The 25,245-nt window shown below is 44.2% G+C and overlaps 1 protein-coding gene across 1 annotated transcript in view; it reads right to left on the bottom strand.

Annotated features, from left to right (window-relative positions):
- The window catches only part of LOC309360016 (uncharacterized protein), a 28,426-nt gene extending 17,964 nt beyond the window's left edge, over positions 1-10,462 (bottom strand). Inside the window, exon 1 of the mRNA XM_081894526.1 lies at positions 7,817-10,462. Coding sequence (XP_081750652.1) covers positions 8,769-10,016 — 1,248 coding nt within the window. The 5' untranslated portion in view covers positions 10,017-10,462 and the 3' untranslated portion in view covers positions 7,817-8,768. The remainder of the gene's footprint in view (positions 1-7,816) is intronic.
- Between the last annotated feature and the right edge of the window lie 14,783 nt (positions 10,463-25,245).

Genomic DNA, 25,245 nt, shown 5'->3' with positions numbered 1-25,245 from the left:
ATTTCTGTCCAACAACTTTCTAACATTCATTAATTTTACAATATTTCTGCAAATAATCTTTGAATTTGCTCCAGTCCTCTTCCGCCGACTCTTTCCCCTGGTCTCGGATTCTGCCAGTCATTTCTGCCAGTTCCATAAAGTCAATCATCTTCATCTGCCATTTTTCCAGAGTGGGTAGATCTTGTGTCTTCCAATATTTTGCAATCAATATTCTTGCTGCTGTTGTTGCATACATAAAAAAGGTTCTATCCTTCTTTGGCACCAATTGGCCGGTCATGCCCAGGAGAAAGGCCTCTGGTTTCTTCAAGAAAGTGTACTTAAGTACCTTTTTCAATTCATTATATATCATTTCCCAGAAGGCCTTAATCCTTGGGCACGTCCACCAAAGGTGAAAGAATGTACCTTCAGTCTCTTTACACTTCCAACATTTATTATCAGACAAATGATATATTTTTGCAAGCTTGACTGGAGTTATGTACCACCTATAAATCATTTTCATAATATTCTCTCTTAAGGCATTGCATGCCGTGAATTTCAAACCGGTGGTCCATAACTGTTCCCAGTCAGCAAACATAATGTTGTGTCCAACGTCTTGAGCCCATTTAATCATAGCAGACTTCACAGTTTCATCCTGAGTGTTCCATTTCAACAGCAAGTTATACATCTTAGACAAATTCTTAGTTTTAGGTTCTAACAATTCTGTTTCTAATTTCGATTTTTCCACCTGGAATCCGATTTTTTAATCCATTTTATAAACCTCCATTATCTGGTAATAATGAAGCCAATCTCATACTTTACTCTTTAGTTTCTCAAAACCCTGCAGTTTCCATTTGTCTCACTCTTGTTCCAAAATTTCACAGTATTTTGGCCAATTGGACTCCATGTTAAGTCTTTTAAAGGCCTTAGCTTCCATCAGTGACAGCCACCTTGGAGTTTTATTTTCCAATAAGTCTTTATATCTTATCCAAACATTAAACAATGCTTTCCTAACAATATGATTTTTAAACGCTTTATGAACCTTAACCTTGTCATACCATAAATATGCATGCCACCCAAAAGCATTATTAAAACCTTCCAGATCCAAAATGTCTGTGTTCTCAAGAAGCAGCCAGTCTTTCAACCAGCAAAAAGCTGCTGATTCATAATAGAGTTTAAAGTCCGGCAGGGCAAAGCCCCTCCTTTCCTTTACATCAGTTAAAATCTTACAGCTGTTTTGGGACTACAACTCCCATGATCCCTAGCTAACAGGACCAGTGGTCAGGGATGATGGGAATTGTAATCCCAAAACAGCGGGAGGGCCAAGTTTGGCCATCACTGCTTTACAGTCATACCTCATGTTATGTCCACTTCATGTTACATTCTTTCAGGTTACGTCCCGCGGCAAGTACCAGAAAGGGTTTCACCGCCCATGCATGTGCAGAGGCACAAAATGACATCATGCGCATGTGCAGAAGTGGTGAATTGCAACCCGCGAGTGTGCAGATGCACCGCTGCGGGTTGTGCTCTTTTCATGTTGTGAACGGGCCTCCGGAACGATCATATAATCTTTGTATGAGTAACATAGCAAAATTGTGCACAAATTAATGTAGTATTTTTTTAAAAGCCTTCACTGCATCCCTGTATTGCCAACTGTTTTTATCATTTTGCAAAAATTCCTATTGTAAGTAAATTGGCAGTTTTCACTGTAGATCGCCAAAATCTACAGTTTCTGGTCACTACAGGCCATCGGGTGGCCATATTTGTGGGTCCCTCCCTCAATTCTTTTGAGATTTTTGGTACAGTTCAGATTTTATACATAACCAATGAATGATCTATGAAGTCTGGGCATCGTACTTCCATTCAAAGCATTGTCATACTATAGAGATAATTCCAAGGGTTGTTCTGGAACCAGGGCAGATGTGATGGAAAGAGATATTTTTCACTTATTTATAGACTCGACTGATGCACACCAGAAAGTCCTCCCAATGTTGTATTTAAAAAAACCACAATGGAAGTGTTGGAGCCACCGTACGACCAAGCTGTAATGGCTCTCCTCTGGCCGTATCTTCGGAATCCATCTAGGCTCTCCTCCGATGGTGATTAACGACCTAAGCCTTTGAATGAGACTTCAGGCACGCTCCCCATTACACAGAGTACCCAGACAGCAGCAGAAGAGCGAGAAATATGTGCTGCATTGCTACTTTTATTTCTAACTACGCAGGACAGAAAAGAACATGCGTCTGCTCTCTGTGAGAGACAGAGAACAACAGGACAAAGAAACAGGAAACAAGTAACATCAACATCCGTCTCCCGTGAGACTTCCAACAGTCTGGAATGTCAACAGAGTCTTGTGACTCCAAGAACTGCACAGTGGCATAACAGAAATCTAACAGGAAGATCACAGCAGGCCAATAGTTTGCCCACATTGGATTCTCTCAACCAGGAAATGTCAGTTCTGAAACTGTAGCCCCAGTGAGGTGAATGATGGCAACACTTATGGAATTGCAGGGATGTGGCAGCCCTGGTGTAGCAAGAAGAAAAGGACGTTCAGTGAAAAGGTAATTATAGGATGATATTTTTAAAATAAACACATGGGGAAAGAGCAGCTGCTTTTCTTTGAGTTTTTCCAACCTACTCACACCCATGTGTGCCCATTTCTAAAAAAATAAATGAGCAATAAAAATTGCAGCCAGAACATTCTGCATGGTATTGCCACAATAAAGTGGATAAATCATCTATGGCAGGGATTCCCAGTTCTTCCCAAGCCCAATAAAGCAATTCTTGTAATCCTCAAACTCTCCACAGGCTGCTTTGCTGAAATATCAGCTGTAGAAATCCAGCCCTGACGAAAGATTTAATGGCTAGGAGTGCCACTGGATAATAGGATGCTCATAGCACATGCCCCGGGAGGGAGGGGATATGGGAATGTGGGATGTGATACATAAGTAGCAGTCAAGTATCACATTCCTTGTTTTCCTAGAGTGGACATGCAAGGGGATGTTTGGTCCAGGCAGTCGGAACTTCCTCTTTCCTCCTGGGCTGGGACAAACTTCCTTTAGCTTGTGACTATAGGTGGGCATGACCTTACCTGCACAGGTAACAAAACCAAAGGGCATGCAGCCCCCCTCCTCTTTCCTCTCTTTGACTCCCTCCATCATAGAAGCAACAGCTTTTTAGCTAGAGATGCCCTATTGGCTTCCAGCCAACAGAGGTCACTGGGATTATTCCCACATGGGATCGTTCCACATGTATATACTTTGTAATCAAGTCTGCCTTCAGGGATCCGCTGTGAACCGATGATGTGAGTAAATATCTTTTATATACTTTAAATAATATTGCCATGTGTTCATTCTTTTGAGAGGGATAAGAAGGGGACTTACCAGGAACATACAGTTCAATACTGAATTGTATGATATTGAGAGGCTTAAACAAAGCCTGCATCCAGCTACTCGCTGTGTGTTGAAAGCGGAATGTAAAACTTTGCTAAGTAAAGGAACTTGCTAGCGTAAGTTACGAAAGATATTAATAAACAATATATCCTCTCCTGCTTCCCTGAACATTCCCACAGGGAATTGTAGTGGGCTGCTCCCCCCAGGTTGGGACTTTTCTCTCCTCCATGGGAGAGGAAAATCCGATGCATCTGATGGCCTCTGAGATAGCCTCCAGGGCCCACAGGACTGCAAGGCTCAAATGCTTTATGAGCGCTTTTGTCAAAGGCGGAAGAGCCTATTTTGTCTAGAAGCTGAACAAGCAAAATTGAGAGAAGACTATGTCTTCTTGCAGGTGCTGAGCGATACAGCGGCGTGACGCCCGTTCTACATGGTTGCAGAATCTTACCCTAAACACTTCCATCATAAAAGATAGTGCATCATAACTGGCCCTGAACTGGGTCTCCACCCTGCAGCTGGCCCTATTGTTCCCCTCCAGAGACCTGGAGAAGACTTGTTCCATTTGTCCAATGGCAGAGATAGTCACGAGCGTCAAAGTGGTCAGACCTTTTATGGAAGAATATATGTGCTCCAAAGGATAATAGTATTTTTATTTCAAAGTCTTGAAACAGAATTGTTTTCATATGATTCATCATGCTGAAAAATGTGTGTGAAGGTTTCAGTATATTTTACCGACTAGCCGATAGCTCAAGCATTTCACGGTACATTTCAGCTGATGAAAAATAGTAACAAAACAGGAAATACCTTTTAAACATCTTTTTCAAAACCCGGGACTTGTTCACCCCTTAAAGGAGATAAAATTGGAGCACATAAAGTCTTTTACTGGCATCCATATCTCACTTGTGAAAAGCATTAAGCTATGCTAATTCTTATTGCATTGCTCCCTTGCTGTCTGCAAACTGTTCTCGCTTCCCCAGAGAGCATTTGCAGAAGACAGCTCAGTTTGCTTTATGACAACTGAAGTGTACTGCAACTTGTTCACAGATTCACTTTGATCCAAAGAAGCGAGAGGGAATTTGCATTTGCAGAGCCTTTCCCTCACCTAGCAGATTATTACTGGGAGCATGAAGTGGGTGGCTGGAGCATGGCCTATGGCATATAGGCAATTTCTGGGTGCCTATTATCTTTTGCTTATGCTTGTTCCCTATTGTCCCTTCTCCCTCAAAGTTTCCCACATTATCTCAATTTCTAGATTGCAGAGGTGAACTTTTGCCAGCTAAGCAGAAATAAAAAGGACAAATGTTTGAATAAACATGTTTAATAAGTTCCAGCATTGTATGCCAGAGGAGAAAATAAAAATAGAGTGCATTGCTGTTATTACTTGCTTCGGATCCATTCTCTATAATAAATTAATGGTCTGTTTGTTTTCCTTTCTTGACTTTCCATCTTCCTTGTGACAGCCCTTGAGATATTTGAAGATGGCCATTATGTCTCCTCTCAGTCTCCTCTCTCAGGCTAAACATACCCAGCTCCTTCAACCATTCCTCATCAGGCTTGATTTCCAGACCCTTGATCTTCTTGATCACCCTCGTCTGCACACCTTCCAGCTTGTCAACATCCTTCTTAAACTGCAGTGCCCAGAATTGGACATAGTATTACAGGTGTGATCTGTCCAAGGCAGAATAGAGTGATAGTATTAATTCCCTTGATCTGGACACTACACTTCTGTTGATGCAACCTAGAATAGCATTAGCAGTTTTTACTGCTGCATCACCCTGTTGACTCATGTTAAGCTTGTGGTCCACCAAGACCCCTAGATCCTTTTTACATGTATTACGCCAGGTGTCCCCCATCCTATATTTGTGCACCTGGTTCTTTCCGCCTAAGTGCAGAACCTGACATTTGTCCTTGTTGAAATTCATTTTGTTAGCTTGTGCCGAGTTCTCCAATTTAACGTCATTTTGAATTCTGATTCTGTCTTCTGCAGCATTAGCTACCCCTCACACTTTGATGTCAACTGCAAATTTGATGAGCATCCCCTCAGTTCCTTCATCCATGTCGTTATAAAGACTTTGAACAACAACGGGCCCAGGACAGAATCCTGCGGCACCCCACTTGTCACTTTTTTCCAGGGTGACAAGGAACCATTAATGAGAATGGGTTCGGTCACTCAGTCAGCTACAAATCCACCTAACAGTTACCTCATTCAACCTACATTTTACCAGTATCCTCAAAAGAATATCATGGGGGACTTTGTCAAAAGCCTTGCTGAAATCAAGATACACAGCATTTGCCAGATCCACCAAGCTAGTAACTCCATCAGAAATGAAATGAGATTCGTCTGGAATGACTTGTTTTTGAGAAACTCATGCTGGGTCTTGCTAATCACAGCATGCTTTTCTAAGTGCTCACAGGTCGACTGTTGAATTATCTGTTCTAGGACCTTTGCTGGTATCAATGTCAAGCTCACCTGTCGGTAGTTACCTGGGTCTTCCTTTCCCCCCTTTCTGAAGATGGGGACAACATTTGCCCACCTCCAGGGACCTTGCCTGTTCTCCAAGATTTCTCAAAGATCATAGACAAAGACTCTGAGATAACATCCACAAGCTCCTTTAGTACCCTTGGATGCAGATCACCAGGCCCTGGAGATTTGATTTCATTTGAAGTAGCTTAGGGGTTCCCTTATTACCTCTTTTCCTATCTTGGGCTGCAGTTCCCTCCTTTGTTGTTGTTGTTTAGTCATTTAGTCATGCCTGACTCTTTGTGACCCCATGGACCAGAGCACGCCAGGCACTCCTGTCTTCCACTGCCTCCCGCAGTTTGGTCAAACTAATGCTCGTAGCTTTGAGAACACTGTCCAACCATCTTGTCCTCCATCGTCCCCTTCTCCTTGTGCCCTCCATCTTTCCCAACATCAGGGTCTTTTCTAGGGAGTCTTCTCTTCTCATGAGGTGGCCAAAGTCTTGGAGCCTCAGCTTCAGGATCTGTCCTTCCAGTGAGTGTCGAGAATCCAGCATGTCGAGAATCCAGCTCGACATCAGTTAGAAGATCAGTAAGAAATCAGTCTCACACCAAGATAACTTGAAGTTAAGCTTTGGCTTCAGCCGCAATGTTTATTGTGTGCAGTAAAAACTGAATCATCCTCTCTCCTCCAGCACTGCGCTTGCTCTGCCTGGTACTCCAAGGTACCAAATCAAAGGAATGTGACCTCTCTTTTGCCCTCAGACAAAGAGAGTGTTATGCTGCTTGAGCCAATCATTAGTCTAGCATGAGGTGTTCACGTGCTCATCATGCTCTTAGCAGTATCTCGTGCTGTAAAATCACTCTACAATAATAAGAACGCTGCTCATGCTCTTATGTACAAGCAATCATTTTCCCACATGCCCTCTTTTCTTGTTTATATTATAAGAGGGACCATTAGTCAGAATCACATTCCCATTACCTAAGCATTTATATTTTGCTATATAAATTCCCCTTGTAATCCCTGTGGTGGGCCTTGGTCGATACCACCATGCAATACATTGGGAAATCAAAGAAAGCAAGCATTGAATACAACAGCACACCATAATAAAACCAACAATACATGCAATTACAATCAATAATAAATTTCTTAACCATAATCCATTAGGTAACCAAGAAAATAACCAGTCCCAAGGATCAAAACCTTCAGGTGGATTCAAAGGATTATGGGTTATCATTTGTTCCATATAATCAATAATAGCAGAAATATTGGTTGATTGATCAGTTATATACATACAACAATGAGAATGAATTAAGGCATAAATTCCACCTTTAGAGGCAAGGATTACATTTAAAGCATAAAAGTTTATAAAGCAACTTCTCTCATTACTGACTTTTTGTTGTTGTTGTTGTTAATTATTTTTAAAACAAAGATGATAGAATTATAAACAAAGCTTCGGTCCAGTTTGCCAATCTATGCAGGTCATGGTAATTCATCCCTACACCTAAAGAGGGAAAAAAGGATCTAGAGATGGCTGTTCCTGTATAATGAGAAATAGGTGATTGTACTTCCCTTCTGTTACGCAAACGAACCGCTGGGAGCTCGTCCATTTTATATATATTAGGGGTATCACTACGCCTAGAGTGCAGGTTCCAGAAAAGCAAAGGGGAGTTCTTTGTAGGCCCTTGTGCCACAGAGTAACCATAAATCAGATTGAAGCAAACATGTAGATTTACTGCTCTTTCTCATCCAGTCGAACCAAACATAAAAATCTCTACACGCAGCCTGTTGGTCATAAGTCATGTAAGTTGTGACATTATTAACTGAAACTTTTGGCCTACCACTCATAGTGGTAACATTAAAAAAACAAGAAGATCCATTAACATACTCATATGTCCAATTACAATATGGATAATGACCTAAAAAGTTATCGCTATTATGATTGAAACGAAAACAATAAAACACTATTTCAACAAGCGATAAAAACACAGGCGATAAACATATACGATTGTCCTTTATATTATTGCTAATCTTATATGAAGCATTTACTGGAATGCTAGAATACCACCACCAAAAAAGGCTCAAAGCTTCGAGAAGCTTTTTAAAATCATTTTTCTCAGCAGCTAAAAGGCACTAGCCAAGCATATTCCGCTTGCTGTAACTAAAAAGATTGCAACAAGGTAGAGAATAGAGGCCATTGTCTTCGCAGGCCTTGTTAAAAAAAAAACCATGTTGCAACTTGCTTTCTGTCCTGGAACCATGCCAAAGCACAAGAATGAAACAACTGGAACACACTGAAATCCCCTCACTCCCTCCCTTGCCAAGAGTCCACAATAGTTTCAAGACAGCCCTCTGTACATGCTCAGGGGAACACATCATAGGGCAGGACTCCTGAGGGAGGAGAAACAAAAATATCTGGGGGGTAAAATCCAAGCGATGCCGGTCCGGCGAGGGCATCCTTCAAAGCCAGGCTCACTTCCCAAACAAGAAGCAACAAAACTGTAATGATATTTGATGGTTGAAGTGGCTTCCCAGAGAAAAAGGGGGGCCAATGCGGTGGAGATGAAGATGGTCTTTCAACGTGCCAGGAAACACTGGAACAGCTGTGGAAGGTGACTTTATCCAGGGCACATCAATATGGCGATGTCTCCAATTGCAGTGCAGGTTGAGATTAGGTGGGAGGTCATCACTGGCAGACAGCGTAAAATACAGTTTCAAGGCGCTGGTGTCTCCTAGGGTGAAGACGAGGCAACAGAAGAGCGCCAAAGTCGAACGCAAGAAATCAAAGAAGTTGGACCCTTCCACTGTGGATCTGGAAGCAACCTGTATGACACTAAAGGACGCTGCAATATTTCTTCCTTCCAGAAATGAAGTTCAGCAGGCGTAAAATTCCTGTTGCCAAATAACCAGGGTGACCAATATGTGATCTAAGATGTGCTTCAGAAAATTGACAAGTCCTGGCCTGTATCAAAGATGGGGCACTTTGTGCTGGAGTGACATTGCTGTGCGGTAGATCTGCACTGCGCACGAAAATGGTCCACTTTGCCACATCCAAAGCAGGTTTTATCCTTTGCAGGATTCTGGGACACGGTGGAGGACAGAGCCGTGGCTAGCAGGCGAGCTTTATACGTCTCAGTCCCCACTGACTGGCAGGCTTTAAGCACATCTGCAATGGCTATATTTGGCGTTGTCATCAAAGGGCGCAGCGCTTGCTTACAGTCCTCATTTGCATTATCAAACGCAAGCTGGTGTACGATCACTTCTTGGGCTGCTACGTCTTGAACTTGCCGCTTAAGAGTGTTATTCAAGCGATTGACAAATTGTCCATAAGGCTCTGTAGGGCCCTGTCTGATGCTGCCACCGCGCTCATTCTTGTCATCAGGAACAGAGGACAAAGCTTCTTGGGCAGCAGCGGTGGTGGCTGCCCAATACATAGGATCAAGGGCCAACTGTTGGGCAATAGTAAGAAAATTGCTTCCTCCCGTCAGCCCATCAAGAACATCAGTTTGGTTCAGCATGATGGGGGCTGGGGGTGCAGGGCCATTGTCCTTGACAGAAGAATACAGTTCCTTTATGAATCTCAAATCAAACTGTTCATGCCGGGCTGGGCCTCCCCCCGGGGGGGCAGGAGCAATCACAGGAAAAAGATTAGGAGTTGTAGAATCAAAAGCTAGCAACGGAGCAGCGGCGCAAAGGGCCTCTTGAAGTGGGGTGGAAGCGGTGCCAGATGCCTTGGGCGGAGGAGGTGGAAGAGTGGGGGGTGCTGAATGCGAAGAATGCAGAGGAGGGACGACAGGAGCCGAAGGAGAAAAAATGTCTGCCTGTTTAGGAGACTGATAAGACGGTGCTTCTAAAGGCAGCATGAGAATTGGGAGGGGGGGCAAAGGAGCTGAAGCAGCGGCCAGGAGGAGATTTGTAGGAGTTAGGCTTGAGATAGCCTTATAAACCTTACAGCAGGCATACAAAACTTTGACATCAATCTGAGGGTGGTTTTGGAAAAATTGTCCTATTTTTTCCCAGTCTTTTAAATGATAATTCCCATTCTGAGGAAACCAGGGACAGTGAATATCCAATGCTTCTATAAGAGACACGACATCAGCATCTGAGACAATGAGGCTGTCGCTGGCCAAGAGAAATTTAAGGTCTTCAAAAAACTTTTTCTGTGGTGGAGAGAGAGACTGCCCCATACTGGCAAAAGAAAGGGGGGGGAGCAACTCACCGGGATCCTAAAAAAGGATGAAGGACGCGTCTGAAACCCTTGCCGGGCGAGGTGAGCGCTGATAAGTCCGTAACGTCGCGAAGTCCAGAATCAAACACACGGTGTACCAAGGGAGCACTCACCGGGATCCATAGCGGATGAAAGACGTGTGGTGAGCGCTGAACGATGAGAAACAACGTGGAGTCCGAAGGCAGTCACACGGGGCACCAAATGTCGAGAATCCAGCTCGACATCAGTAAGAAGATCAGTAAGAAATCAGTCTCACACCAAGATAACTTGAAGTTAAGCTTTGGCTTCAGCCGCAATGTTTATTGTGTGCAGTAAAAACTGAATCATCCTCTCTCCTCCAGCACTGCGCTTGCTCTGCCTGGTACTCCAAGGTACCAAATCAAAGGAATGTGACCTCTCTTTTGCCCTCAGACAAAGAGAGTGTTATGCTGCTTGAGCCAATCATTAGTCTAGCATGAGGTGTTCACGTGCTCATCATGCTCTTAGCAGTATCTCGTGCTGTAAAATCACTCTACAATAATAAGAACGCTGCTCATGCTCTTATGTACAAGCAATCATTTTCCCACAAGTGAGCACTCAGGGCTGATTTCCTTCAGAATGGATCGGTTTGATCTTCTTGCAGTCCATGGGACTTCCAAGAGTCTCCTCCAGCATCAGAATTCAAAAACATCAATTCTTTGGCGATCAGCCTTCTTTATGGTCCAGCTCTCACTTCCATACATCACTACTGGGAAAACCTTAGCTCCCTCCTTATATCTTTTTTTTTTGTTATCACCAGGCTGGGCATGTTGCTGGAATGGAAGAAGTTTTTATTGGCACTAAAAACAATACCATGAAGGCACCTGCTAATATCAGTATGCAGGGAGTTCCAAAGTAGATGTGCTGCCACACTAAAATATCCATTTCTTGCAAGTGAGGAATGGACCTGTAACTGAGCCAGTTCTGCAGATCTCAGTGGCTGAGTGGGCACATACAAGGTGAAGTGATTAATTTCAGTTAAACTGATCCCAAGCTGTTGAGGGATTCAAACATTCGCCTCATTCCTGCCCTTATATCCAACATGAAAGTTGCTCAAAGTACGTGTGCAATCTTTGGAAGTGATAACAGAGTCCACATTCTCCCCCATCCCATCATGTCTCCTGCTCTTTCTCATGGTCCTCAGGTAACATAAGAAGCCCTGGCCAATGTGGCAGACACTCTGTGACTTCTTTCCATGTCCCTATTCATTACAGTCATACCTCATGTTACGTTTGCTTCAAGTTGCGCGTTTCCAGGTTGCGTCCTGTGGCAACCCGGAAGTACCGGAAAGGGTTACTTCCAGGTTTCACTGCTCGCGCATGCACAGACGCGCAAAATGATGTCACGCGCATGCGCAGAAGCAGCAAATCGCGACCCGCGCACGCGCAGATGCGGGGTGCGTTCTTTTCAGGTTGCGAATAGGCCTCCGGAACAGATCCCGTTCGCAACCAGAGGTACCACTGCATTTGATTCCATTTACGAATCGCTTCCTATGAAACATGCCAAAGCAATTTAACAATAAAAACATCACGAATAAAAACACACCTGAAACCCCGCATTGAATAGAAAAGAAGCCATTCTAAATCCAACACAGATACACACCGGGATAAAAATCTCCACTTGTTGAAAAAGGAAAGTCTTCCATAGGCGCCAACAAGACAATAGAGGTGACGCCTGTCTGATGTGGCAGGGAGGGCGTTCCAGAGGGCAGGTGCTGCCTCCCTAAAAGCCGATTCTGACATCCTCTGGATCGACCTCCTGATGAGATTCATCGCCCTTCCCTGAAATGTCACCCAAGTAACATAATAAGGGGCAAGTACTGTACCCACCTTGGTTCAAAAGGCCTGAGTCACCCTGAGTAAGTGATTAGCAGAAGGAGGCCACATCACTCTGTTGCTGAGTTTGCCTAATGCACAGCCGCAAATTACTTCTATGCCCACTTGTGACATACAGTGACAAGCTCCAATGTCCAGCTTTTCAAAAAGGGGGGGGGACCCACTTTGAAAGAGAGCCCCAAATAAGCCCCAAAGTAAAATATGTATCATAAAGCCAGGTGATGGATTAACATAGTCCATGAGGGATTTAAATTGTCATCCGTGCTAATAAACCATCAGTCAAGACAGATTAGCCCGGCATTGTAAAGATTCTCATCCAAGGAAAGCATTTAGAAGCAGAGAGTGTGCTGTCTAATTTCATATCAACACACCATGCCATAAAGGCAAGCAAACAGAAAGAGAACCCCCATATAAACAGCCTAATTGTTGGTGTGCAAGCCGAGATACAAAAAGGGAGGCTTTTAAGATGTCAATGCGTCCAGCTAAATCAACTTGTCTTTTGTCAACCTGAGTAAAATTATATATATATATACTACAGCATGGTCTCCAAGATAAATATGACATTCACTCAGTAGGAAGAGAAATTTCACCTTTTCACCAGCTTAATCCACATATGTTTTAGGGATATTCGATACTTTTACTCATGTGTTTCATACCAATTCCTTCACAAATGTTTTGTCAGTTAAGTGGTTAGACCCCTAAAGGTATTAGACTTTGGCAGCTCATGAAGTTCATGACTGAAGCTGGCTTCATCGTAAGTCTAGCCTGTGCATTCTGGAAATGTGTGGGCACTCCCCCAAGATTGACTTTGCACAAACCCTTGTGAATTGTCGGTCAGAAGCTGCTTGGGCTGGATTGGCCCTCGGTGCTGTGGCCCTATGTGCAGCTGTAGGTGCACGTGATCATATTCACACGGGAACTTCCCTCTGTTAGTCACAGAACAGGCAGGAGTAGCATGGCAGGAACAAACTTTGCAGCAATATCTTGTGATCCTGGCAAGGCTCATAACTGAGCTGCTCTGTGCTCAAAATCCAGCGTCTCCATAGTTCTTGATTCAGGTAGGTAGCCATGTTGGTCTGTTGCAGTCGAAATAAATACCTAAATAAAATTGTCCAGTAGCACCTTATTGTTGTTGTTTAGTCATTTAGTCGTGTACGTCTCTCCGTGACCCCATGGACCAGAGCATGCCAGGCACTCCTGTCTTCCACTGCCTCCCGCAGTTTGGTCAAACTCATGCTGGTAGCTTCGAGAACACTATCCAATCATCTCGTCCTCTGCCATCCCCTTCTCCTTGTGCCCTCCATCTTTCCCAAGATCAGGGTCTTTTCCAGGGAGTCTTCTCTTCTCATGAGGTGGCCAAAGTCTTGGAGCCTCAGCTTCAGGATCTGTCCTTCCAGTGAGCACTCAGGGCTGATTTCCTTCAGAATGGATCGGTTTGATCTTCTTGCAGTCCATGGGACTCTCAGGAGTCTCCTCCAACACCATAATTCAAAAGCATCAATTCTTCGGCGATCAGCCTTCTTTATGGTCCAGCTCTCACTTCCATACATCACTACTGGGAAAACCATAGCTTTCGTGTGCATGCATCTGAAAGGTATCTGAAGAAGTGTGCCTGCACACGAAAGCTTATACCCAGAACATACTTAGCTGGTCTCTAAGGTGCTACTGGACAATTTATTTATTTATTTGATAGCTCCTGGGTGCACAACATGGCCTGACTCTGATGCACAGGTATTGCAGTACATTAATATTATGTCAGTTACAAAAGGAACGTTTCACCAAACACATTACATTCCCAAGGTGCACTTTGTTGGACTTATTAAAATTCAACCGTGTTTTGGAAGCTTGGAATATACTGTTGTCCCTTGGTTCTCAAATGCCTTGGTACTTAAACAACTTGGAACCCAAACACTGCAAACCCAGAAGGAAGTGTTCTGGTTTCTGAACATTTTTCGGAAGCTGAACATGCTCCGCATTGAGTGTTACACTTCCGATTTGAGCACCACACTTCTGTTTTGACTGTTACGCTGAGGTCTGTCTGTTTCTGCTATTTATTTTGTGTTTTTGTGGCTCTTTTTTGTTTGTTTTTTGTGACTGTGTGGAATCCAGTTCAGCTACTGATTGTTTGCGTGACTGCAGTACATTGTTTATTGCTTTCATTTTATGGATCAATGGCCTCATTAGATAGAAAAAAAAATCATGTTAAATTGCTGTTTTAGGGGTTGTTTTTAAAACATATCAATTTGCTTTGCATTACTGTACTTTCTATGGGAAAGTGTGCCGTGGTTTTGGAACGCTTTGGTTTTGGAACGGACTTCTGGAATGGATTAAGTTTGAGAACCAAGGTACCACTATAAGAGAGTTTTCTTTCAGCTAGGCTAGTAGACCATGTCTGATGCTCAGTCAGAACAAAGCTAGATTGCAACTCAGTCTGAACGTGCTTTTCGGTTGTCTGGATTGTGCCCATGCAGATTCACCCTATTTCCTGCCTTAAACAACAGCATTTATGCACAGTTATCTCAGGGCGCCTAAAGACTGGTGGGCTGTTTTTGTGTGTGGGTATATTCTCTAATGAGGGACACAGGTGGCGCTGTGGGTTAAACCACAGAGCCTAGGACTTGCCGATCAGAAGGTCGGCGGTTCGAATCCCCGTGATGGAGTGAGCTCCCATTGTTCGGTCCCAGCTCCTGCCAACCTAGCAGTTCGGAAGCACGTCAAAGTGCAAGTAGATAAATAGGTACCACTCTGGTGGGAAGGTAAACAGCATTTCCGTGCGCTGCTCTCGTTCTCCAGAAGCGGCTTAGTCATGCTGGCCACATGACCCGGAAGCTGTACGCCGGGTCCCTTGGCCAATATAGCGAGATGAGCGCCGCAATCCAGAGTCGGCCACGACTGGACCTAATGGTCAGGGGTCTCTTTAGCTTTACCTTTATATTCTCTAACATGCGATTGGTACAATAATAATGCACTCATAGGGGATTCTTATGGGGCTGGCTCCACATCATTCTGCTTCCTGTCTGGCTCTCCAGTTCTTTCCCATGGTTCTGACAGCATTATTACCACCTGTTTGCTGCTTTTCATTTCTATAGACATATCCTTCCCAAGTGTTGGGATCAGCTTTCTTTGAGAGATGGTAAAAGGTAAAAGGTAAAGGACCCCTGGACAGTTAAGTCCAGTCAAAGGTGACTATGGGGTTGCAGTGCTCATCTCGCTTTCAGGCTGAGGGAGCCGGCGTTTGTCCACAGACACCTGTTCCGGGTTATGTGGCCAGCACGACTAAATAATCTCTCAAAGGACCTGTCGATGGCATTTTACCATTGTACTGTTGAGAGTGTGTTAACTTATGGACTGTGTGTGTGGTTTGGGAGCTGCACGGTCAGGGAAAACGCAATGCTGTCCAGGGTTGTAAAGACTGCGGAGAGAATAATTGGGTGCACTCTTCCCACCTTGGATCAAATCTATGCTTCCAGGTGCCACAAGAAAGCTGCAGAGATAGAGCAGGATAGTACGCACCCCGGAAATGATTTCTTTCAGCTTCTGCCTTCTGGAAGAAGGTAGAGAGTTATAAAGACTAGGACTAGCCACCTGAGAAACAGTTTTTATCCAAATGCAATTTTGGTTTTAAATGCAGTGTAAGGTAGTCTCTGTGGGAGTATAATGTATTTAATTATAGGGTATCAGAGTTTTTAGGGGGTTAACCAGGCTGGGATAGCAGGCTTGTTGGTTTTTGAATGTCTGATGAAGATTTTTTCAATTTTGTTGTTCTGTATGGGACAATGACAATAAAAATTATCATATCATAAATCGCTACTGGCACACGGAGGACCGTGACAAGTGCCAGAATGCACAGAAACACCTTTTACCTTCCCGCCACAGCAGTACCTATTTATCTACTTGCACTGGAATGCTTTCAAACTGCTAGCCCAAGAGGCTCAGTGGTTTAGATGAGTGGGACTACAACTTAGGGTTGCATCAGAAGAGGGAGGAGGAGAAGAAGAGTACCATTTGCCATCCATAAACTTTAGGGGGAAAGTACCATATTTACTCAAACGTAACACTCACCTTTTTTGGCCAAATCATGCTGTGAAAATTAGATTTGATGGCATCAGCAAATACTTTTTTGGTTTTGAGAATTGAGGAGCACATTAGATTTGATGGCGCATTAGATTCGTGTAGATATGGTAATATGGATGCAGGCCAGGGATAAAGATGAAAACGAATAGATAATTGTCAGCTAGATCAGGCACCAAAATTCAATAAAGAGTGGATTTTTTTTTATATAGAATACCTCAAAGAACACTGTAGATATTTAAAAAACATTAGCAGGATTGTTATAATACTTATAATGTAATAAGATTACAGTTAAAAAAGGATATAAAAGGAACTAGAAACATGTACCGTAATTAGATGTAATAGAAAGAAAAGGAAAAAAATGGAAACCAGGGGAGGGTGGGGGGAAGTCCAGCGATTCAGATGTGTAAAAATGGAAAATGATTTAAATGTATAAGAATATTGTGTTGTTGTTTTTTTAAAAAAGATTGTTGTCGGCTAGGTGGGCAAATGTTCTGGCATGGCAGAAGGCAGCTTTCTGATAGAGTAGGATTGACAGACACTGGGTCTCTCCCTGTGCCTTCTGCTCGTGGAACGGGTCCTTTGGCTCAAAGCCCATACAGTGGTACCTCAGGTTACATACGCTTCAGGTTACATACGCTTCAGGTTACAGACTCCACTAACCCAGAAATAGTGCTTCAGGTTAAGAACTTTGCTTCAGGATGAGAACACAAATCGTGCTCCGGTGGCGCGGCAACAGCAGGAGGCCCCATTAACTAAAGTGGTGCTTCAGGTTAAGAACAGTTTCAGGTTAAGTACGGACCTCCAGAACGAATTAAGTACTTAACCTGAGGTACTACTGTATTGAGACAACACTTAACTGGGCTACTTGTGTGGAAGGGCCACTGAGAGGTTTGGTTTCAACCAAGTGGTATATACATGTTGTTGTGAAATAAAACACATAGCCTTAAACAGAGGTTGCCCCAAGGTTGGGGGAGCCCGGCACGTGTTGTGGGCGATGTCACACGCATGATGCATGTTGTATGCGTGTGACATCATATGAACCATGTTGCATCATCTGACGAAGTCTGAGCTCTCAGCTGCAACCTGCAACGTGCGTGATGAGGGCCCTGCCCCTTTCTAACAATGACTGACGTGGGTGGAGACACGTCGGTCCCCTGGAATTGGCACACCTGGCCTTAAGGGAAGACTGGAATCATAGAGCTGGAAAGTTGGAAGGGAATTGCACTCTTGTGCACTTATTAGAGGGTTTCAGTTCCACCAGGCTAGAGAAGCTGAACCACTAATTTTGACCTTGGGATGACCCTCCTAGATTTGTGGTTTGCTGGAGAAAGCTGGCACGGAGAGTCATAACAGCCAATGCTCTTTCCATTCTATGCACAGAGAATGTCATACTTTGTGGCTGTCATCCTAGCATGCTATTCACCTTTCACCAACATGGGATTCGGCTTTTTTCGAATGTGTATATTAAATAGCACAGCACTGAAAGCAGGTTGTTGTCATAATTCAAGCCTCTTATTTTTCTGCACAGCTGCTGACATTCTTTTCAACTCTGCTCTCTCCCCCCTCCCCATCTCAACTCACCTGTGTAAACACCAGGATACATTTTTCTTCTGGATTTTCTTTGCACATTAAGAAGGCAGAAACAGTCTGCTTTTTCCTCAGGGTAAAGGAGATAGTTACCTTTTCCTCACGGTGCCACATCTAGAGAGACAGACCCACAAGGCTGATTCATTCTCTCTCTCTCTCTGCAAATTGCAGAATGATGATTTTCACAGGAATCCTTGTGGATTTGGAAGGCGGTTCAGTGCTTCATGCAGATTATGGAAAGCACAGAGATTCTGGTGCTCAGTGCCCATTGCTCCATCTGTCCCCAGCGATTTTTGGGAAAGAGAGGAGGGCTGGGAGGGGAGAGGGGGGAAAAACACCAGTGGATCCTAAACAAAGGTATTAAAAGGAAGCCAATGGTAGGCTCCACTTTGGAAAAAGACTGTGCATGCGTATTGTTCAATAAACAATGTATTGCACACTATAAAACGGAAGAAGAAATAATTGAAAATGTTTCTTCATGTGAAACATATGAAGAATTTGGGTCATTCAGGATTGGGATCAGAAGCGGGGGTGTCTTCTGCCCATTTGGAATGTCCCACTTAAATCGGGACACTTGACACTTAAATTGAGGTCTGACATTGCCATCTAATCTGCAGTTAAAAGGTAAAGGGACCCCTGACCATTAGGTCCATTCGTGACCGACTCTGGGGTTCGGGTGCTCATCTCACTTTATTGGCTGAGGGAGCCGGCGTACAGCTTCCAGGTCATGTGGTCAGCATGACTAAACTGCTTCTGGCGAACCAGAGCAGTGCACGGAAACGCCATTTACCTTCCCATCGGAGTGGTACCTATTTATCTACTTGCACTTTGTCGTGCTTTCGAACTGCTAGGTTGGCGGGAGCAGGGACCGAGCAACGGGAGCTCACTCTGTCATGAAGATTCGAACCGCTGACCTTTTGATCTGCAAGTCCTAGGCTCTGTGGTTTACCCCACAACGCCACCCAGGTCTCTAATCTGCAGTTAGTCCCATGGGTTAAGCTAAGAATCTGCATCTTACAAACAAAATTGTTTGTAAGATTGAAAATTTAATAAAAATATTTAAAGAAGAGCTAATAACCTGCATTTTTAATATGGAAGATTTTTACGGGTCTGTAGCTTTAACACAGTGTTAGGGAACCTTTGGTGTGTGGGCTTGATTCGGCTTGCTTGGCCTCCTCATTTGGTTTATAGCACTCTTTCAGCCCCAAGCAATGGCCCTACTCCATTCTTGCTCATCTGAAAAATGTTTCAGGATGAAAAAAAGTTTGTTAGGGTTGCCAGTCTAAAGAGTTAGGCAGAGGAATGTTCTGAAGTTTATTCAAGATGCATTGCATTGTGTGTGTGTCTCTGTCATGCAGCATATTCCACTGTCGCTACCCATTTTGGGGTCATGATGAAGTTGCTGTTTTGCTGAAAGTGTAAGAGTTACAGATCCTGTAACTAGCATTTGGGGTGTTGGCTTAGAGTTGCTTCACAGTAATTGATTTACAGCTGCGGCTACAAAACCACAAGGAGCACCTTATGAGGATAAATATGAGTAACTGCACCTGTACTTCTCGAAGCTAGGCTCCCAAAAATCTCCACTCAGCATAATCCTTCTCTCCGTTTGGAGCTGAAAAGAATAAATCACAAGCCGGCTTCATGGAAGGAATTTTTATTGTTTCGGGGGGAAATCGGCATTTTTCATACACTAGTTCCCCATCATTTAGAGAAGCAGGGGATTTTGCTCAGGCTGTTTAAACTGCAAGCCTTAAAGCTACTTACTCCCGAGTGGCCCCACTGAAGTCAGTAAAGATTTTTTCAGGTTGCCGTTTTATATTTTGCTGTCCCAGATACCAGCTTGCAACCCAGAGACACTAGACGTTCCTCCTTTCAACTCAAGCTAATGGAAAAGCTCTCCTCCTCCCAGAGGGGAGGGATTGTGATTGGGAACCGTTCCCGTGCTTTGCAGGGGGCATTCCGGCCCCTGCTCGACGTCACCGCTGATGCGCCACGCTCCCCGGTCAGTCTTCCAATCGGTGGGAAGCTTGGGGCGGGGTTTAGCTGCTCAAATGTGGCCGCGGCAGCTCTTCTCCTCATTGAGCTGCCGGGTTTCATCAGGTCACCCACCCACCCTTCCCTTTAGTTCATCCTTTTGCGCTTGACCTTGCTATGGACCTATGGTTGGTCGCCTTGGTTGCCCAAAGGGCCTGGTAGGATTTTTCCCCAATTGGCAAATTGGCACCGGTTTTGGCCACTTGGTTTTTTGTACCAATTCATCACAACCTTTCCGGTATTGGCGGTTAGGCATTGGAATGTGTTGTTGGTGTATGGAAGGGCAGGGTGTGGCCATCGCCTACCCCTTCCTTATGGGTATTCCGTTAAAGGAATCCGGCGGTCATGAATCCTGTCCGATGCCCTGGTGGGGCTGGGGGCCATGGCACGACCCCCAGTGACATCAGGAGAGAGCTTACAGTTGTATTTGCATCAACAGGTTCCCACTACTGGTGGTTAACCCTTCTTAGACTCACCCCTCCCTGAGTGGGTGCAGTCAAACTTTTCTGTTTTCCCAGTGCCTAAGCCAATACCTCTCACATGCTGTAATCAATAAAGTTGTGGCCTTTTCTAGACCCTTAACCTAAAATACTGTGTCCATGTGTCTTTCTCATCCCCAAGCGAGGGGGCGGGTCCTCGAATCACAATCGGTGAGGTTTCAGTTAGTTCTTGGCAGATTTCAGGAAGAACCCAGGTCCAAACACTAGGCCAGGGTCTCCCAAACCTGCGTCTCCAGCTGTTTTTGGACTACAGTTCCCATCATCCCTGACTACTTTGCTCATCTTTGCATTTGACTTTGCACTTTGACTTTCCCTAGCTCTTAAAATGAAGACCTTTTAAATGTCTCATATAATGCCTTTTATTTCTGTATGCAGTTTGATTTCTTCTCCAGAGGCGTGAGCGGTTTTACATTTGGCCTTCTTGTTTGTTTCCTTTATTGCTCTTTGCATATAGGTTTATGCAAATGCTGCCTCTGTGGATGAGGGGATTAGAAATGGTTTAAGCAAATGAGGAACAAACAAATAACGATCCCCATAAACTCAGGGAGAATGGAGTCTTGCAGGTATCATCAGCATTAAGCAAAACCAGAAGTTCCTGACAGGGCAAATTACGATTATGGCTATGTCTTTTTCAGGAGAGATTTGTGTATTGGCTTTACATCAGGTATAGGACAGTTGGGTTACCATCCTTTGTCATGAGAGGGCTCCTGTTCCTTTAACTCTCTCTCTCTCTCTCTCTCTCTCTCTCTCTCTCTCTCTCTCTCTCTCTCTCTCTCTCTCTCTCTCTCCAAGCAAACCTTTCCCAAGCACTGAATCTGACCACAAGAGCCCTGGAAGAAAAAAAAGTTGGCTATACTTGTACTGCAGGGGTAGAATAACTATTGGCACATCCTATTGCCCCTGGTTTGCTGTTTCTTCACAACTGATTGGAGATGGACAAGTCTGTCCATTTTGGTTTGGTTTCTTTCCATTTCTAATGTTTCTACTCTTCAGTTCAGGCACGGGTTGGCAACCTGAGGCCCGGGGGCTGAATCTGGGAATCAGCGTGTTTTTACATGAGTAGAATGTGTGCTTTTATTTAAAATGCATCTCTTGGTTATTTGTTGGGCATAGGAATTCGTTCATCCCCCCCTTCAAAATATAGTCCGGCCCCTCACAAGGTCTGAGGGGCAGTGGACCGGCCCCCTGCTGAAATAGTTTGCTAACCCCTGGCCCGGTCTCCACATTTTTTGCATCAGTTCACATTTAAAAAGTAAAGAAAATTCATCATCATTTCAGTGCAAATTTCTCCTAATATACACATTTTTTGTTTGCTTTTTTGTGCTCACTGTACGTTTGTTTTTGCAAAGCAGCCCCCCCCCCAATAATATAAGTTTGTGTGTAATTTTCAGTAATATATGCATTTTAATTCACACTACCCCAGTATATGTGACTTTGCACACATAACACAGCGGAAGAGCTGCAGTGCAAAATTCAGAGAAGTCTGATTGCAAAGGATTTCTCTCTTTCAGTTCCCAGATATGGCTTTGCAAAGTGCAAATTAGGTAATCAAAGTTCTCATCCATCCCTAGTGCTGGTCTTTGGTCTTCATGGACCTATTAGCCCCTGTGGGTCCAGCTGAGGATTAGTTATGGTTGTTACGCTTCACAGCTGATTTTTGCAATCAAGCTGCTGCTAAAGGGTAGGGAATCACCATCATGATCCACAACAACAACTCTAGGATTCTAAGAGTGAGCTTGGGGTACTTTTACTCCACCAGGCCTTTGGGCAGGATGCAGTTTGACTTACTTTCCTTTGTATAAAACAAGCCCGAAGGAGGCCCCCAATCTGCTCACAGGTCCTTGTATGATCAGTGGAAACAGTTGGTCCTGGCAAGTATCAACCACTCTCAACTCCAACCTGATAATTGCTACCTGCCCAGATTTTAACTTGTCTGAATTAATTTTAAGATGTATTTTAATTAGTTGATGTCTGTTTTTATGCATATTGTGTTGTTTTTATGATATTAGCTGCTCTGAGCCTGGCCTTGGCCGGGGAGGGCGGGATACAAATAAAATCTTCTTCTTCTTCTTCTTCTTCTTCTTCTTCTTCTTCTTCTTCTTCTTCTTCTTCTTCTTCTTCTTCTTCTTCTTCTTCTTCTTCCTCTTTGCTGACCAGCCCTGATTTCCAGGAGTGCCTAATAGGAAGAAGCAACAGCTTTCCACTGAAATCCAAAAAACTCCCACACTTTAGAACCATCTTTATGTATGCAGCTAGGGCGTCTAGAATTTTAGTAGCAAAAACCTAGAAATGTGACTCAATTCCTACAAAGCTTGACTGGCAGGTGAAGATGATAGAATAGCTTGAACTTGTGAAAATGACTGGGAGAATAAGACGAAACTCAAACCAGAAAGTGTGTAAAGAATGGATAACATTTAAAGACTATCTAAAACAATATTGTGAAAATGCAAATCTCCCGACAGGTCTAGATTGAATCTTGAATATTAAGGAAAACTATAAATGTAGAAAATTTTCTGGATATGTAACAGATAGAACAGGAAATGTGTAAAGGTGAAGAATATGTAGAAAACACAATGAGGTGAATTGGAAGTCAAAAGTGTGTGTGATGTTAGATGATGTGTTGTTAGTCAATGTTTAGTTGTTACTGAGGTTTTGTCTTTGTTTGTCTGTGTTGTTATATGTAAATTGTTTTGTGATAAAATAAAAGGAAGAAGGAGCAGCTTTCTCTGAAGAATTCACTGTGACCTTGGTTGTTGTCGTTATCATCACCATCAATTACCAGGGCAGGTTAAAACCATTTAAGATACAGTTTTAAACAGTTTCAACAAGAGCAGTGTTTGGCACAGAGTCCTTTCCTGTCACCCTGTCCCTAATTTAAGAGGTACAACATGTTCAGAGGCCTTTCCTCCCACATTAGACCAGTAGGAGCCTCAGCAGATAATTGAATTAGACAGGTAACCATCAAAAGCATATAAATCCCCCAAACGTGCTTGCTTGTTACTTGTAATTAACGGAGAGGTTTCTCTAACAGAAGCGGCTGGTGGTTTGCCAGTCCTTGAAGGAGCTCTCCCTTTGACTGTGATCTCAGGGAAAAGGTTTCCATCATAATTACATGGGATTCTACTGGATGATCTATGACATCAGCTACTTGCTTCCTACAGATCTTACAGCTATTCATGTAAAGACATGGGAGAAAAGGGAAATGCTAATTTTATTTACTATTTTAATATTTCCCCCCTGCCCTCATAGTCCCTGTGAAGCAGTTTAGGATGAAATGGCAACTGGCATTGGGTCATACTGTAAGTTCATGACCGAGGAGGAATTTTAGCCAAAGTCCTTAACCACATTTAAGGACATATATCATAGCCAGACTTTTCCATCTAACTGTGTGCTGGTCTACATTAAGGATGGGGAAGCTCCAATTTAGGCCCACAAGGTCATTCCCCCCAAAACCGTGCCCACCTGCCCCCAAATGTGATGGCAGATGTGGGGCACATAGAGATAAGGATGTGGGTGGCGCTGTGGTCTAAACCACTGAGCCTATTGGGCTTGCTAATTGAAAGGTCAGTTGTTTGAATCCCTGCGATGGGGTGAGCTCCCGTTGCTCTGTCCCAGCTCCTGCCAACCTAGCAGTTCAAAAGCACGCCAGTGAAAGTAGATAAATAGGTACCGCTGTGGCGGGAAGGTAAGCAGCGTTTCCATGCACTCTGGTTTCTGTCACAGTCTCCTGTTGTGCTGGAAGCAGTTTAGTCCTGCTGGCTACATGGCCCGGAAAGCTAGCTGTGGACAATTGCTGGCTCCCTCGGCCTGAAAGCGAGATGAGCACTGCAACCCCATAGTCACCTTGGACTGACTTAACTGTTCAGGGGTCCTTTACCTTCACCTTTTACGTAGAGATGCAACTCCATTGGCTGCTTGTGCACCTGAACTTTGCAGAAAGCAGGAGCAAACTCCTTGCTCATCAGCTGATGGATGGAGAGTTCAATCCGGCTTGGTTTGGATATGTGAGAGGGTTTCCTGCAGGGAACTCTATTGTGCACCAAACCCTGTGGAAAAGCAGGACAGAACTCCCCGCATACCAGCTGATGTGTGGAGAGTTCAATCGTGCTTGTTTGCTCACTCCTCCATCTCTTGGCCAACATGGGTGGGTGGTCCCATTAAAATGTCTCCCCACCCCAGTCTACAGCTCTACCTCTCCCTTTAAAGCAGTGAAGGTGGTGAAGGTCATGTGTGAGTGCTTGGAGGCGGTTGGAGGATGGATGGCGGCTAACAGATTGAGGCTGAATCCTGACAAGACAGAAGTACTGTATTTGGGGGGACAGGGTGGGGGGGGGGACTCCCTGGTCCTGAATGGGGTAACTGTGCCCCTGAAGGACCAGGGGAGCAGCCTGGGAGTCATTTTGGACTCACAGCTGTCCATGGAGGCGAAGGTTAATTCTGTGTCCAGGGTGGCTGTCTACCAGCTCTGCCTGGTACGCAGGCTAAGACCCTACCTGCCCACTGACTGTCTCACCAGAGTGGTGCATGCTCTAGTTATCTCCTGCTTGGACTACTGCAATGTGCTCTACGTGGGACTACCTTTGAAGGTGACCCGGAAACTGCAATTAATCCAGAATGCGGTAGCTAGACTGGTGACTGGAAGTGGCCGCCGGGACCATATAACACCGGTCCTGAGAGATCTGCATTGGCTTCCAGTACGTTTCCGAGCACAATTCAAAGTGTTGGTGCTGACCTTTAAAGCCCTAAATGGCCTCGGTCTAGTATACCTGAAGGAGTGTCTCCACCCTCATTGTTCTGCCTGGACACTGAGATCCAGCGCTGAGGGCCTTCTGGCGGTTCCCTCATTGCGAGAAGTGAGGTTACAGGGAACCAGACAGAGGCCCTTCTCGGTAGTGGCGCCCACCCTGTGGAACACCCTCCCTTCAGATGGGGAGGAAATAAGCAGCTATCCTATCTTTAAAAGTCATCTGAAGGCCGCCCTGTTCATGGAAGTTTTCAATATTTAATGCTGTACTGTTTTTAACAGTTGATTGGGAGCCGCCCAGAGTGGCTGGGGAAACTCAGCCAGATGGGCAGGGTATAAATAAATTATTTATTATTATTATTATTATTATTATTATTATTATTATTATTATTACAG

This window comes from Podarcis melisellensis, assembly GCF_964234715.1.
Source record: "Podarcis melisellensis genome assembly, chromosome: 17".
In the NCBI taxonomy this organism is placed as follows: domain Eukaryota; kingdom Metazoa; phylum Chordata; class Lepidosauria; order Squamata; family Lacertidae; genus Podarcis; species Podarcis melisellensis.
Note: the sequence above shows the minus strand (reverse complement) of the source record. Positions and strands in the feature narration are given on the sequence as shown.